This window comes from Oncorhynchus tshawytscha, linkage group LG07, assembly GCF_018296145.1.
Source record: "Oncorhynchus tshawytscha isolate Ot180627B linkage group LG07, Otsh_v2.0, whole genome shotgun sequence".
In the NCBI taxonomy this organism is placed as follows: Eukaryota; Metazoa; Chordata; class Actinopteri; order Salmoniformes; family Salmonidae; genus Oncorhynchus; species Oncorhynchus tshawytscha.
The window spans coordinates 58,378,796-58,395,047 of record NC_056435.1 but is presented as its reverse complement, the minus strand read 5'-3'; the positions used below and the strand labels follow the sequence as shown (position 1 = coordinate 58,395,047).

The 16,252-nt window shown below is 42.3% G+C and overlaps 1 protein-coding gene across 5 annotated transcripts in view; it reads left to right on the top strand.

The window, feature by feature from the left end:
• LOC112254942 (receptor-type tyrosine-protein phosphatase alpha) overlaps window positions 1-16,252 on the top strand; it is a 57,801-nt gene that overhangs the window by 30,471 nt on the left and 11,078 nt on the right. For 4 of the 5 annotated variants that reach the window (XM_042324751.1, XM_042324753.1, XM_042324749.1 and 1 more), the window contains 11 exons: window positions 6,546-6,592; window positions 6,857-6,947; window positions 7,164-7,586; window positions 7,791-7,811; window positions 10,267-10,351; window positions 11,612-11,685; window positions 12,280-12,416; window positions 12,798-12,888; window positions 13,649-13,725; window positions 15,678-15,714; window positions 15,874-15,971. In XM_042324751.1, coding sequence (XP_042180685.1) covers window positions 6,572-6,592; window positions 6,857-6,947; window positions 7,164-7,586; window positions 7,791-7,811; window positions 10,267-10,351; window positions 11,612-11,685; window positions 12,280-12,416; window positions 12,798-12,888; window positions 13,649-13,725; window positions 15,678-15,714; window positions 15,874-15,971 — 1,155 coding nt within the window. In that variant the 5' untranslated portion in view covers window positions 6,546-6,571. The remainder of the gene's footprint in view (window positions 1-6,545; window positions 6,593-6,856; window positions 6,948-7,163; window positions 7,587-7,790; window positions 7,812-10,266; window positions 10,352-11,611; window positions 11,686-12,279; window positions 12,417-12,797; window positions 12,889-13,648; window positions 13,726-15,677; window positions 15,715-15,873; window positions 15,972-16,252) is intronic. The other variant, XM_042324752.1, reaches the window with a different exon arrangement.

Sequence of the window (16,252 nt, the reverse complement as noted above, 5' to 3'; positions counted from 1 at the left end):
CTTTACAGCGAAAGCACCACAAATGATTATGTTAGGTCAGAGCCAAGCCACAGAAAAACTCTGCCATTTTTCCAGCCAAAGAGAGGAGTCACAAAAAGCACAAATAGAGAAAATTAATCACTGACCTTTGATGATCTTCGTCAGATGACACTCGTAGGACTTCATGTTACACAATAAATACAGTGGGGCAAAAAAGTATTTAGTCAGCCACCAATTGTGCAAGTTCTCCCACTTAAAAGATGAGAGAGGCCTGTAATTTTCATCATAGGTACACTTCAACTATGACATACAAAATGAGAAAAAAAATCCAGAAAATCACATTGTAGGATTTTTAATGAATTTATTTTCAAATTATGGTGGAAAATAAGTATTTGGTCAATAACAAAAGTTTATCTCAACACTTTGTCATTGCCAACAAAGGTATATAACAGAGGTCAAACGTTAACTGTAAGTCTTCACAAGGTTTTCACACACTGTTGCTGGTATTTTGGCCCATTCCTCCATGCAGATCTCCTCTAGAGCAGTGATGTTTTGGGGCTGTTGCTGGGCAACACGGACTTTCAACTCCCTCCAAAGATTTTCTATGGGGTTGAGATCTGGAGACTGGCTAGGCCACTCCAGGACCTTGAAATGCTTCTTACGAAGCCACTCCTTCGTTGCCCGGGCGGTGTGTTTGGGATCAGTGTCATGCTGAAAGACCCAGCCATGTTTCATCTTCAATGCCCTTGCTGATGGAAGGAGGTTTTCACTCAAAATCTCACGATACATGGCCCCATTCATTCTTTCCTTTACACGGATCAGTCGTCCTGGTCCCTTTGCAGAAAAACAGCCCCAAAGCATGATGTTTCCACCCCCATGCTTCACAGTAGGTATGGTGTTCTTTGGATGCAACTCAGCATTCTTTGTCCTCCAAACACGACGAGTTGCGTTTTTACCAAAAACGTATATTTTGGTTTGATCTGACCATATGACATTCTCGCAATCTTCTTCTGGATCATCCAAATGCTCTCTAGCAAACTTCAGACGGGCCTGGACATGTACTGGCACTGCAGTATTTGAGTCCCTGGCGGTGTAGTGTGTTACTGATGGTAGGCTTTGTTACTTTGGTCCCAGCTTGGTCCCAGCTCTCTGCAGGTCATTCACTAGGTCCCCCCGTGTGGTTCTGGGATTTTTGCTCACCGTTCTTGTGATCATTTTGACCCCACGAGGTGAGATCTTGCGTGGAGCCCCAGATCGAGGGAGATTATCAGTGGTCTTGTATGTCTTCCATTTCCTAATAATTACTCCCACAGTTGATTTCTTCAAACCAAGCTGCTTACCTATTGCAGATTCAGTCTTCCCAGCCTGGTGCAGGTCTACAATTTTGTTTCTGGTGTCCTTTGTCAGCTCTTTGGTCTTGGCCATAGTGGAATTTGGAGTGTGACTGTTTGAAGTTGTGGACAGGTGTCTTTTATACTGATAACAAGTTCAAACAGGTGCCATTAATACAGGTAAAGAGTGGAGGACAGAGGAGCCTCTTAAAGAAGAAGTTACAGGTCTGTGAGAGCCAGAAATCTTGCTTGTTTGTAGGTGACCAAATACTTATTTTCCACCATAATTTGCAAATAAATTCATTAAAAATCCTACCATGTGATTTTCTGGATTTTTTTTCTTCTCATTTTGTCTGTCATAGTTGAAGTGTACCTATGATGAAAATTACAGACCTCTCATCTTTTTAAGTGAGAGAACTTGCACAATTGGTGGCTGACTAAATACTTTTTTGCCCCACTGTATATGTTTTGTTCGATAAAGTGCATATTTATATAAAAAAATCTCAGTATACATTGGCGCGTTATGTTCACTAGTTCCAAAAACATCCGGTGATATTGCAGAGAGCCCCATCATTTTACAGAAATACTCATTATAAATGGCGATGAAAATACAAGTGTTAGACATGAAAATATAGATACACTTCTCCTTAATGCAACCACTGTGTCAGATTTAAAAAAGCTTTACGGAAGCAAACATGCAATAATCTGAGTACAGCTTTGACACCAAAGCAGCCAAAAAGATATCCGCCATATTGGGTAGTCAACATTAGTCATAAATAGCATTATAAATATTCACTTACCTTTTAATGATCTTCATCAGAATACACTCCCAGGAATACCAGTTCCACATTAAATGTTTGATTTGTTCGATAATGTCCATAATTTTTGTCCAAAGAGCTACTTTTGTTAGCACATTTGGTAAACAAATCCAAAGTCATGAAGCGTGTTCCCTAGTTGCAGACGAAATGTCCAAAAATTCTGTTATTGTCCGTAGAAACATGTCAAACGATGTATGGAATCAATCTTTAGGATGTTTTTAACATAACTTCAATAATATTCCACCCGGAGAATTCCTTTGTCTTCAGAAAAGCAAAGGAATGCGGCTACCTCTCATGTGAAATGCGCGTGACCAGCGCGTGACTGCTGGCAGACCTCTGACTCATTCCTCTCTCATTTGGTCTCACTTCACAGTAGAATCCTCAAACAAGTTTCTAAAGACGGTTGACATCTAGTGGAAGCCTTAGGAAGTGCAACATAACCAATATCACACTGTGTATTCAATAGGGGCTGGGTTGAAAATCAACCAAACTCAGATTTCCCACTTCTTGTGTTTGGATTTCTTCTCAGGTTTTTGCCTGCCATACGAGTTCTGTTATATTCACAGCCATTATTCAAACAGTTTTAGAAATGTCAGAGTGTTTTCTATCCAATACTACTAATAATATGCATATATTAGCAACTGGGACTGAGGAGCAGGCAGTTTACTCTGGGCACCTTTCATCCAAGCTACTCAATACTGCCCCTGCAGCCATAAGAAGTTAAGGGCACATCGGCATATTATTCACCTAGTCGTCTCAGGGATTCGAACTAGCAACCTTTTGGTTACTGGCCCAACACTCTTAACCGCTAGGCTACCTGCCGCAAAGTCATAAAACCACCCATTTGAAAAAGATAGCAGTCAGAGTGCAGTATAACTACAGTATGCTGCAAATACTGCGTCCAAAATACCAGTCGACTGCAGTTACTGCACATTTACTGCAGTTTCAAAACTGTCATATTTTTTGTAAGGGCAACTATTAATACATTTTCTCTTCTTAAAATCATATTTTAAACCTTACTGTCACCTTAACCACACCGCTAGCCTTAGCCCTACCCTAACCTTTTAATTAAGACCAACGCGCTAATTTTTGTTCAATTTGTATGATATAGCCAATTTTGACTTTGTGGCTGTTTTTATCTAGTGGAAATCCAAGTGTAGGCTACAGAGAAAAGCTGTTTGGCTCAGACTACTCACGAATAGGAAGACATTTGCAGCAGGTGTTTCTGATTAATAAACATTGCCTTGCTGGTGGCTGGTACCATTTTAAATAAAACCCACCCTGAAACAAAACGTAGGCTGAAATAAATGTGCTTGTCATCTCATAGGAAAAGACATTTAAGACTCATGGTAACATCCGAAGTCACACATTCGGATCTGGCACTTCAAGCCCAAATATCATACTTTGACTTACTGATGATGATTTATTGACTTGCGTCGATGTGCAACATAATGGGTAAGCTCTGGCCGTCGTCTATCAGCTCAAAAAAGTGCATTTCTACCGGTGTGGGCATTTAATATCATACATTTGATAGTGGATGAGTAGGCCAACAGGTCCCCATTTGGAAGTGTCCAACTGATTGAAGACCAGGGCTGGGAAATACTGCTCTAAACTGTAAGAATCACAGCCTTTCCCCCTAGATAGAAGTGGCACAGTAGCTGTTTTTTGCACCCAATTCGGAGGTTCTAGCAGCAAATTCCTGATAACCAGGATTTGTGTGTCTGTCTGCAGTCATCCCTGTGCGTGTGTGTGTGGCTAGATTGCAATAAAGAGAGCCAGACGGGCTGGATTATTCCTGGGTCAGAACCATGGGATTAGGCCAGGGATTATCACAGCTCAGTCAGTAAAACCGCACCCAGAGGACTGGTGGGATAACATTAGACAGTCAGCCCACCATGCCGGCGCTCTCTAGGCCCTTCCCTACACACACATTTCAACTGAATCCCCTTCATTGTTGTTTGAGGTGAGCCCCACTGCAGTCAATGCAGAAAGCTATTACACAATACAAGCAATTTTGCCATGTCCAAATTCAAAATCTGAAAAAATTGTCTCAATCCCGACTCGTGGGTCCTTCGCAGTCCCTAACTTCTCGATTTATTTCCAAAAGTAGGTTAACTATGTCCCATCTTGCACATAGGGCTAGGCCCAAGCTGAAATGCATACATAACATGCTTTTTTCCCAGATTCCGTTTCCTTCACCGTGTCCCACTATGTGGTCGTTTATTATTCATGTTACGATGCACCACCTGGATACAAGACACATCCAGAACAAGAGGGAGAGAGTGACGGGGATTTAGCACACAGAATGGTGGGCTTCTATGTGCGTCCGATGGCTCAGTTGGTTGGAGCACGGAGCTTGCAAAAATGGGGTTGTGGGTTCGATGCCCGCATGGGTCATAGTAGGTTTGGGCGATATGGCCTAAAAAAAATCATATTTTTAATGTATTTATTTATTGGTGGGCTATTTACGATATATACACGACATGGCATAAGTATGTGCTGCTCGTCGAACATCTCATTCCAAAATTAATATGGAGTTGGTCCCCCCTTTGCTGCTGTAACAGCCTCCACTCTTCTGGAAAAGGCTTTCCACCTGATGCTGGAACACAGCAGCGAGAACTTGCTTCCATTCAGCCACGAGCATTAGTGAGGTCGGGCACTGATGTTGGGCGATTAGGACTGGCTCGCAGTCGGCGTCCCTATTCAGCCCAAAGGTGTTCCATAGGATTGAGGTCAGGGCTCTGCAGGCCAGTCAACTTCTTCCACACCTATCCCAACAAACTATTTCTGTATGTACCTCACTTTGTGCACGGGGGCATTGTCATGCTGAAGCAGGGAAGGGGCTTCATCAAACTGTTGCCACAAAGTTGGAAGCACAGAATTGTCTAGAATGTCATTGTATGCTGTAGCATTAAGATTTCCCTTCACTGGAACTAAGGGGTCTAGCCCGAACCATGACAAACAGCCCCAGACCATTATTCCTCCTCCACCAAACTTCTCAGTTGGCACTATGCATTCGGGCAGGTAGCGTTCTCCTGACATCCACCAAACCCAGATTCGTCCGTCGGACTGCCAGATGGTGAAGCATGATTTATCACTCCAGAGAACCCATTTCCACTGCTCCAGAGTCTAATGGCGGCGAGCTTCACGCCACTCCAGCTAACGCTTAGCATTGCGACTGGTGATCTTAGGCATGTGTGCGGCTGCGCGGCCATAGAAACACATTTCATGAAGCTCCCAACTAACAGTTCTTGTGCTGATGTTGCTTCCAGAGGCAGTTCGGAAGTCGGTAGTGAGTGTTGCAACCCAGGACAGACGATTTTTACGTGCTTCAGTACTCGGCGGTCCCGTTCTGTGAGCTTGTATGTGTTAAACTAACTGTAAATCACATCATTTAAAAGCTGCTGCTAAGTAAGCAGATCAAATAAATTATGCAGGCATTGTTTGATAACCTAACTGCAGAATATGTAGTGCATTCAGTATTGTTTTTTTTAAACTGAGGAGATGGTCAGATATTTTGGGGATAAATCACACCTAGCAAGTTTGGGATCAGTCAATCCTCCTGGGAAAAATATTTGACCTTGACCGTCCCTAATTAAAAAGGCAGAGGATGCGCACAGTACAACAATGTGATGAAGTGTGAATATTTCTGCCACCCACATACAGGAAAACGGTTCCAAATAAATGACATTATTACGTGTTCCACCACCCATGTTATCTTCATTATATCATGTCCACTTTGGGCTGTGCTGTGTAGATAAAACCTCACGTTCTCTCAAACAGAGAATCAGGGAACATAAAAGTTCAATCAGGAGAAACGACAGGGATTATCCAGTCGCAGTACATTTTAATGACCTAAAGCATAACATTTCTACCTTTTAGATTTTGTGGCATAGAGAAAGTTAAGATATCAGACAGGGGAGGTGATATTAATAATACTCTGAGTAAAAGAGAATGTTTTGGGATTTTCACCCTACAGACATTATTTCCTAACGGTCTTAAGGATGAAATGCCTATGTATGTTATGTTGTGAATTTGAACATGAATTATACCCCCATTTAAGATCACTCTGATGTTTTTCGTGCAATGTACCCAATGATTAATGATAGGTCTCATTGGTCTCATTGTGGTTTTACAGGTGTGTTTTATATGTCTTATTTACACACTTTATTCTAATATTTATGAAATGCATATTGTTATATTTGGTAGCACTTATTTATTTTTCCTTTGCCTCCAACCCATTTCGATAAGTGGAACGGATGTGGGTGGGGCTAGGTCTACATAAGGGTGCTCATTTTTTTTAAACTCGCAAATGCTCTGACGAAGGCCGTGAGGCCGATACGTAAGCTTATTAAAGATCAGTGATACTATCAAGAGCAGTGTGCGGTTCTAACAGTTCCTTTCTGTTTGGATCCAGGACCACACTGTGCGAATGAGTGATTGATGCCAACTTCGCTTCTTAAGGTAAGAGGTCAACTCCTTGTTCCACTCAAATCATGATAATAAATGCATTTAAGAAGTTTTATATTCACTTGTAAAAATATATATATATCACCCCCCACCCCCAAAAAAAAAAAATTGTAAGTACCTACATTTAGTTGGATTATTATGTAAAAGTAATCACCCAGGATTAGCCTCCAGTTACAACTACAACACATCTGGATTAATAATCCAATCATCTGTTTGCACTGTGAAAGGGTAATAAGGCATGTGCCCCGATTCTCCCAGGGCAGTATGGGTGTGTGTGTCCTGCTCCTGTTGCTCAGTGTGGCCCTCGGGGTCTCCATCTCGGCCCAGGTACCACCTCCCACCCCCACAGGTAAGAAGGACCCACATGACATCATCACCTGAACAGCCGGATCCCACCTCTGACACCATTTGACATATTCAACGCTATTGTTTACTGCACCTCTCATGAAGCTGCAAATTGACTCAACAGAAATAGCCTAAATAAACTGAATATCTCGCTCTCTCTCGCTCCTCTCTCTCTGTCTTTCTTCTCTCTCCTCTCTCACACCTTACCTTTCATCCCTAGGAGGTCCAGTCCCCACTGCCAAATCCAAGGACCCTCCCGCCACCACCCTCCCCAATGTTCCCTTGACAACAACCATCGCCCCCCCTCCTCCCCCTCAAACAACCACAGCCCCGAAGGTTGCCGTGACAACAATGACAACTACCACAACCGTGGATGGTGTCATATTGACTGCAGGCCCCAGTGGTGCCACCCCTGCACCCGTCCCCCCTCCACCACCCCCTGGCCCAACTGAAGCCCCCAAAATCCCCACAGGGGTGAACTCCACTCCGCAGCCACCCCCTGCTCCAACCACAATCAGTCAGGTAGGGGGTGGGGAGAATGGGACCTCTGTTCCAGAGACTCAGTCACCAGACACCGCCACCAACACAGACACAAAACCAACGGTGGAAGCCACGTCGGCCACTAGCGGTGCTACTGTTCCAGGTGTGTGTCTGTGTGTTAACTGTATGTTGGTTGCAGCACTTTGTGACATCTGCTGATGTAATAAGGGCTTTATAATTACATTTGATTGACATTTGATTGATAGTGGAGTGTGTGAGAGTGAAAGTCGAGAATTTAAGTGCGGGGGGGGTTGTTGTATGGTTTTTTTAGGTTTGATAATAATGACTCTTGTTTTATCCTCCTCAGGTGGTGGAGAAGAAGACACCGGTAAGACTGTGTGTGAGGTTTTGATGTCTCATTACAATGGCATGCCAAGCGGTCATACAACCGCGCTGACAATTTATGATAGCATGACAGATGTCATAGGCAGTCGTGGTAGCGATGTGCCAATAATTTAACTGGCCTGTCGAACACACGCAGTATTCAAGCCCTCCAGTATCTCTCCTCTGTCTGTGGTTTCTGTCCATCCTCTATGCCCATGGTATGAGACATTGAAATTAAATGGACCGAATAGTCCCTCTTCTCAGTTTCAATTACCTTCCTAACAACGTGGTGCAGCACCATTCAATGTGTACATTGTCCCTCAGAGAACACTGAAAATTCCACAGAATAATGAAAAATGAACAACAATTAGCTGAAATAGCCAAGATGGCAGTTTGAACCACATGAAATCAAATGTGGCCCGTGTGGCTCAGTTGGTAAGAGTAGCTTAGTGCTAGCAATGCCAGGGTTTTGGGTTCGATTCCCACTGGGATCACTATCACTTACTGTTGATTTTATCCAACCTGCAAAACACCAGTCTCAACTTCAACAGTGAAGAGGCGACTCCGGGATGCTGGCCTTCTAGGCAGAATTGCAAAGAAAAAGCCATGTCTCAGACTGGCCCAAAAAAAAGATTAAGATGGGAAAAATAACACAGACACTGGACAGAGGAACTCTGCCTAGAAGGCCAGCATCCCGGAGTCGCCTCTTCGCTGTTGACGTTGAGTCTGCCAGTGAAACTGCCAGTTGAGGACTTGTGAGGCATCTGTTTCTCAAACAAGACACTAATGTACTTGTCCTCTTGCTCAGTTGTGCACTGGGGCCTCCCACTCCTCTTCCTATTCTGGTTACATGGAATAGCCTTAATTTCGCAGAACAGGAATAAACTGATGAGTTTCAGAAGAAAGTCCTTTGTTTCTGGCCATTTTGAGCCTGTAATCAAACTCACAAATGCTGATGCTCCAGATACTCAACTAGTCTAAAGAAGGTCAGTTTTATTGCTTCTTTAATCAGCACCACAGTTTTCAGCTGTGCTAACATAATTGCAAAAGGGTTTTCAAATGATCAATTAGCCTTTTTAAAATGATAAACTTGGATTAGCTAACACAACGTGTCATTGGAACACAGGAGTTATGGTTGCTGATAATTGGCCTCTGTAAGCAAGCAAAGTTCTCCTCTGTACGCCTATGTAGATATTCCATTAAAAATCTGCCGTTTCCAGCTACAATAGTCATTTACAACATTAGCAATATCTACACTGTATTTCTGATCAATTTGATGTTATTTTAATGGACAATAAAATGTAAATGTTGGTTGTTTTTTGCTCTAGGACACCCACAGACCTCACATGACTTGTCTTTTGGTAGTGAATCTGTTATTCTATGCGTTTGTATTGGCTAATAGCAGTAAGGCCAAAAATAATTTCTTTAAATTATTATTTAGAAAATGTATCCTTCAAGGGGTCTTGAAATTCAAAATCAAATAGCTAAATGATCCTTAGTATGACCTTATTCATACAATTTAATATAGCTTAGTAGATCCCCCTTCCCCCTGGCTTAGACTCTTAATAGTTAATAACGTCTCTATAACAACGGTTAATGACGTCTCTATAACGATGGTTAATGACGTCTCTGTAATGACGGTTAAGGACCTCTCATGTCACTGGGATGAAAATTTTACGTAAGACATAACGAAGCTGCCCAGTTTAACTGTCACCATGATGTCCTTAGTTAGGAGCTCCTGTAATCAGTGTAGAAGTCACAAAGCAGCCAGAGTTGCATATAGCCTGTCTAACATGTTTACCATTAACCATATTAAACATAATTGTTTTTCTTTTCAAATACTTAATTTGTGCACTTGATCAAGCTTGCTTAGCGCAAAGTGCCAACCCAAACCCAATTTGTCACTCCAGACAGGCTCAATCATTTGTCAAATCAGTCAAATACAGTTTGAACACAAGCCTGACGCCAGCCTCCTGTTTTGTAGCCTATCATGTGAAAGGTTTACTCTGCCTGCCAATTAAATAGTGATGTATCTACACTCTCAAGGACAGTGTCCACGTGTACGCTCAGCACGGTTATTTTTCATAGAGAGCAAACCAAATATTACCACACCAGCCACCTTCACCATCTTGCTTTTGTAGGTACTGGGAATGAAAGAAGTTGCCTTGCCAAAGGGAATCCCAGTGCTGACATGAAAATGTAGGCTAGTGAACCGGCAACCAGGGGGTTTCTGGTGTCTCTTGTGCCCGGGCCGCCACCTACTACCGTTGTGCCCTTGTGCGAGGCAATGTGCTCCAGGGGCGCTGCTCTGAGGCTGACCCTGTGCTGCTCCCAGCCTGTCGTGTGTTTGTGTGTTGAGTCTTGTAATGTGACCAACATAAGACAAGTAGTCATTGTACAATGGATAGATACACTTTTTAAAAATATGTTGTGAATTATCTCTCTCCTGTCTCTCTCAGATGACACACCCATCATTGCGGTGATGGTGGCTCTGTCGTCCCTGCTCGTCATTGTCTTCATCATCATCATCCTCTACATGCTCAGGTCAGTCACTCACTCAGGTAAAAACCACCCACGCTGCTAACCCTGACACACACCGCTAACTCGGACCCACACTGCTCACCTGGTTCCTGTTCATTAGAGCACACGGTAACAAAACAATTTTCAACAAAGTGAGAGAGAGTTCAGCTAGTACCTTGGCTGAGTTCAGCTAGTACCTTGGCTGAGTTCAGCTAGTACCTTGGCTGAGTTCAGCTAGTACCTTGGCTGAGTTCAGCTAGTACCTTGGCTGAGTTCAGCTAGTACCTTGGCTGAGTTCAGCTTGTACCTTGGCTGAGTTCAGCTTGTACCTTGGCTGAGTTCAGCTAGTACCTTGGCTGAGTTCAGCTAGTACCTTGGCTGAGTTCAGCTAGTACCTTGGCTGAGTTCAGCTAGTACCTTGGCTGAGTTCAGCTAGTACCTTGGCTGAGTTCAGCTAGTACCTTGGCTGAGTTCAGCTAGTACCTTGGCTGAGTTCAGCTTGTACCTTGGCTGAGTTCAGCTTGTACCTTGGCTGAGTTCAGCTTGTACCTGTCCTTTTCAAATGTTGTCTCCATGCTGAACACAACCATGGGGTGGGTTCCCTGAAAGCTTTGTGGCTAAAATGACGACCATGCCCCACAGCAGTGAGAGAGTCAGAATGGTTCAATCTTATGTTTGACAATCCATCTTCTTCGTTTGAAGCGAGCAAAGTTCTCAAAATTAAGCCTTTTGCTGTTCTGCAAGGGGCCTGGGTCTATACTCTAAGTCAGGGTGAAAATAGTGCCGCATTAGCTACGAAGCTTTACGGGGACTTGCCCCTGGGTCCTGTTCATGAGGCGCCAAAGAGAAAAAAACGTACTAACACCAGGAGGGCTCCCCGAACTTGTCCAATAAAAAATGCTTGTTTTGTCCAAAAATAAACAAGTACTATGTTTTGCTATGGTGCGCCATAATGAATACATCCCTGGTTTTCTGCCTGACAGAAGTGTCTTCAGCCTCATCTTAGGCTGGCATATTTAAACTGAAAAGAAAAGTGTGTAGAGCATTACAATATTGAGACATGAGACCCACGTAAAACGCTAACTGTCTTGTACACACAAACCTACTCACACAATTCATTACCGTTTTTAAAGGGCAGAGCAGGAAATGGCTTTCTTGTCACCTTTCATACACTCACACCCTATTGAGGACTATTGATGAACTAAGTGTTACAGACGTTACCATGGCAATGGCAGTGTGTGTCATTCTGGATATATCTATTCATGCATGTCGTGTGATTGACAGGTTTAAGAAGTACAAGCAGGCCGGCAGCCATTCCAACTCCTTCAGGCTGACCAACGGTAGATCAGACGATACAGGTAAAATCACTGTAGTTGTGTGAACACACGTTTTACCTGTGGTAGCACAAATACAGGGACTTGTAATCTATATCATCGCCAACTTTCTGCATTGTTCTCTGTTTGGATAAGATCACATTGGTTTTGTAGTCATTTACTGGTTCTCGGCCTATGCTGTTGTTCCACTTGTGGTTCAGTAGCAGCGTTGGATTGGTTTACAGCGCCCCCTTGTGGGCTTTTGTTACAGAACAGACAGTCAGTTTGGAGACATTGCGTGTGCAGATTGGAATGTAATGTTTAGGACATGTAATATATAATATATTTTTCTACAGTGTATTGATTTAGTTTATAATCATTGGTTGGTGAATGTGTCACTATCTGGCTCTTACAACAGGTTTTTGTTATTGTATTTTACTGTAAAAGTTATTGAAATACTATGTATAGTGTATATAATTAATTGTATTTGTATAATTTATTGTTGGCAGTGTCACAACAAAGGGTTTATGTCTCTATCTTTCTGTCTCTGTCTATCTCCTGTGGAACTCTCTCAACCCATTCCTTCCCTCCTCTCTTTCCTCTCCCTCTTCCCTCCCTTCCTGCTTCCTGCTCTCGCAGAGCTCCAGAGTGTGCCACTATTGGCCCGTTCACCCAGCACCAACAGGAAGTACCCTCCCCTTGTTGTCGACAAGCTGGAGGAGGAGATGAATCGTCGCATGGCTGACGACAACAAGCTCTTCCGGGAGGAGTTCAACGTATGAAGTCCTTATGCACGCACACACATATATACATATTCTCATACTCTCACACATACTCACACATTTACATTTATACACACACATTTTAGTCGTCTATGGGCCATATCAGGACAATGGGCAGATCGTACTTGCAACTAGAACCCTCTATGTTTGTGATTCTAGCTACTGACTCAGATTGGAGAGGTACTAACTTACACAGAGCCTATGGCTGTGTTCCAATACTTCCTAATTCCCTTTCCCGTTCTTCCCTTGTTTGCTTTATTTTGGTGTCCAGCAGGGCTGGTTTTGGGAATAAGAATATCACCCATAGAAACGCATCACTGGGAATTCAGCTAATATCACTGTTACCTGTCTGTGTGTCTAATGCTCTGTGTCCAGGCGTTGCCGGTGTGTCCCATTCAGGCGTCGTGCGACGCGGCCTCTAAAGAGGAGAACAAGGATAAAAACCGCTACGTCAACATCCTGCCATGTGAGTCCTCAACATGGCGCTAAAGCCTGATTCAACCTTTGGAAGCGTACTGTGCTGGCTTGTATGTTTCCTTTCCAGCACTGTTCCAGCATCTATGGCGGATGCGTAACACCGCCAGTATAGCTTGGATCAGTTCGGCCCAATAGTCTGAATCGGGCACTAGTCTGTCATATTACTCTTCCTGGAACAGACTTTAAATGAGCTACATTTAATGTTTTAGCCATAATTCTTTTTTTTAAGGACACTGCTTAATAATGCCTAACATCTCATGGTGGCTTCTTACCATTTGCAAAGACGTAATACTTTCAGAAGAAAGTTATTTGTTTCTGTCCATTTTGAGCCTGTAATCGAACCCACAAATGCTGATGCTCCAGATACTCAACTAGTCTAAAGAAGGCCAGTTTTATTTATTCTTTAATCAGAACAACAGTGTTCAGCTAAGCTAACATAATTGCTAAAGGGTTTTCGAATGATCAATTAGCCTTTTTAAAATGCTAAACTTGGATGAGCTAACACAACGTGCCATTGGAACACAGGAGTGACGGTTGCTGATAATGGGCTTCTAATGGACATTAGCAATGTCTACACTGTATTTCTGATCAATTTGATGTTATTTTAATGGACAAAAAATGTGCTTTTCTTTTAAAAAAACAAGGACATTTCTAAGTGACCCCAAACTTTTGAACGGTAGTGTAAATGTTACATGTAGCTCCTTTAAAACATGCTGGCCATTCAGCTAATCAAGATTCTGTTGTTTCAGATGATCACTCCAGGGTGCATTTGTCATCACTAGAGGGAGTTCCAGACTCCGACTTCATTAACGCATCCTTCATCAACGTGAGTGACGCCACAAGCCATTGGCATCAATGACAGGCTCTGAATTGTTTTTTTTAGCTACTCCTTGGCCAGGTCTCCCTTGTAAAAGAGGTATTTTGACCTTAATTTAACTTCCTGGTAAAATAAATAAATAAAAGGTTGCCTTAGAATAGTCTTTTTCATCACTCTCGCTCTCCGTCCCTCTCTCTCCTTTGTTCTTTCTCTCTTTTTTTACAAAATAAAAATAATTCATTTGTAGAACGCAGGTCCCACGCTAAATGCACATGAAGTAGAAACAACATCAATACATCAAAAAGTAGACTAACATCGATGATACAGCAGAACATTACCTAACAATGCAAGACCTGGTCATTAAACATCGATGATACAGCAGAACATTACCTAACAATGCAAGACCTGGTCATTAAACATCGATGATACAGCAGAACATTACCTAACAATGCAAGACCTGGTCATTAAACATCGATGATACAGCAGAACATTACCTAACAATGCAAGACCTGGTCATTAAACATCGATGATACAGCAGAACATTACCTAACAATGCAAGACCTGGTCATTAAACATCGATGATACAGCAGAACATTACCTAACAATGCAAGACCTGGTCATTAAACATCGATGATGATACAGCAAGAACATTACCTAACAATGCAAGACCTGGTCATTAAACATTGATGATACAGCAGAACATTACCTAACAATGCAAGACCTGGTCATTAAACATCGATGATACAGCAGAACATTACCTAACAATGCAAGACCTGGTCATTAAACATCGATGATACAGCAGAACATTACCTAACAATGCAAGACCTGGTCATTAAACATCGATGATACAGCAGAACATTACCTAACAATGCAAGACCTGGTCATTAAACATCGATGATACAGCAGAACATTACCTAACAATGCAAGACCTGGTCATTAAACATCGATGATACAGCAGAACATTACCTAACAATGCAAGACCTGGTCATTAAACATCGATGATACAGCAGAACATTACCTAACAATGCAAGACAAGGTCATTAAACATCGATGATACAGCAGAACATTACCTAACAATGCAAGACCTGGTCATTAAACATCGATGATACAGCAGAACATTACCTAACAATGCAAGACCTGGTCATTAAACATCGATGATACAGCAGAACATTACCTAACAATGCAAGACCTGGTCATTAAACATCGATGATACAGCAGAACATTACCTAACAATGCAAGACCTGGTCATTAAACATCGATGATACAGCAGAACATTACCTACAGCAGAACATTACCTAACAATAACAATGCAAGACCTGGTCATTAAACATTGATGATACAGCAGAACATTACCTAACAATGCAAGACCTGGTCATTAAACATCGATGATACAGCAGAACATTACCTAACAATGCAAGACAAGGTCATTAAACATCGATGATACAGCAGAACATTACCTAACAATGCAAGACCTGGTCATTAAACATCGATGATACAGCAGAACATTACCTAACAATGCAAGACCTGGTCATTAAACATCGATGATACAGCAGAACATTACCTAACAATGCAAGACAAGGTCATTAAACATCGATGATACAGCAGAACATTACCTAACAATGCAAGACCTGGTCATTAAACATTGATGATACATCAGAACATTACCTAACAATGCAAGACAAGGTCATTAAACATCGATGATACAGCAGAACATTACCTAACAATGCAAGACCTGGTCATTAAACATCGATGATACAGCAGAACATTACCTAACAATGCAAGACCTGGTCATTAAACATCGATGATACAGCAGAACATTACCTAACAATGCAAGACCTGGTCATTAAACATCGATGATACAGCAGAACATTACCTAACATTACAGACACAGTCATTACACCTATTCAGCGATCAAACATTTTTCTCACACTCTTCCTCTTCTGCCTTCCTCTTGTTCACAGGGTTACCAAGAGAAGAACAAGTTCATTGCAGCTCAAGGTAAAGAGGCTACTCTAGCCACTGGGATAGTCTAATGTGGTGATTGCCATGTTAATATTACCACATATATCATTGCCTGTGCAAACATATAGGAACTTATTAAATCAATGATGATAATAAACAGTGGATTATAATATCTTCTGTCTCCCTCTCTCTCAGGGCCAAAGGAGGAGACGGTGAACGACTTCTGGAGAATGATCTGGGAACAGAACACAGCCACCATTGTCATGGTGACCAACCTGAAGGAAAGAAAAGAGGTAGGGGAGAAGGAGGGAAGAGCGGGGGAGGGGTGACAACAGGTGTGTTCAGGAAGGTGGAAGGTTCAGAATTTTGCAGATAGAAAGTTCATTAAAACAATTGACAAAACTGCCTACTCAACATGAAATGCATTTAAAATATGTTCTTCACAGTACAAAATCTATTGGAACTGTTGTGTAATGTTCCACCCTTCTGAACAGACCTTGCTATATGACAAAGATTGGGTATGTTAAGCATGTCAAATTTGCAATGTGAAAAGGCATATGAATGTACGACTATG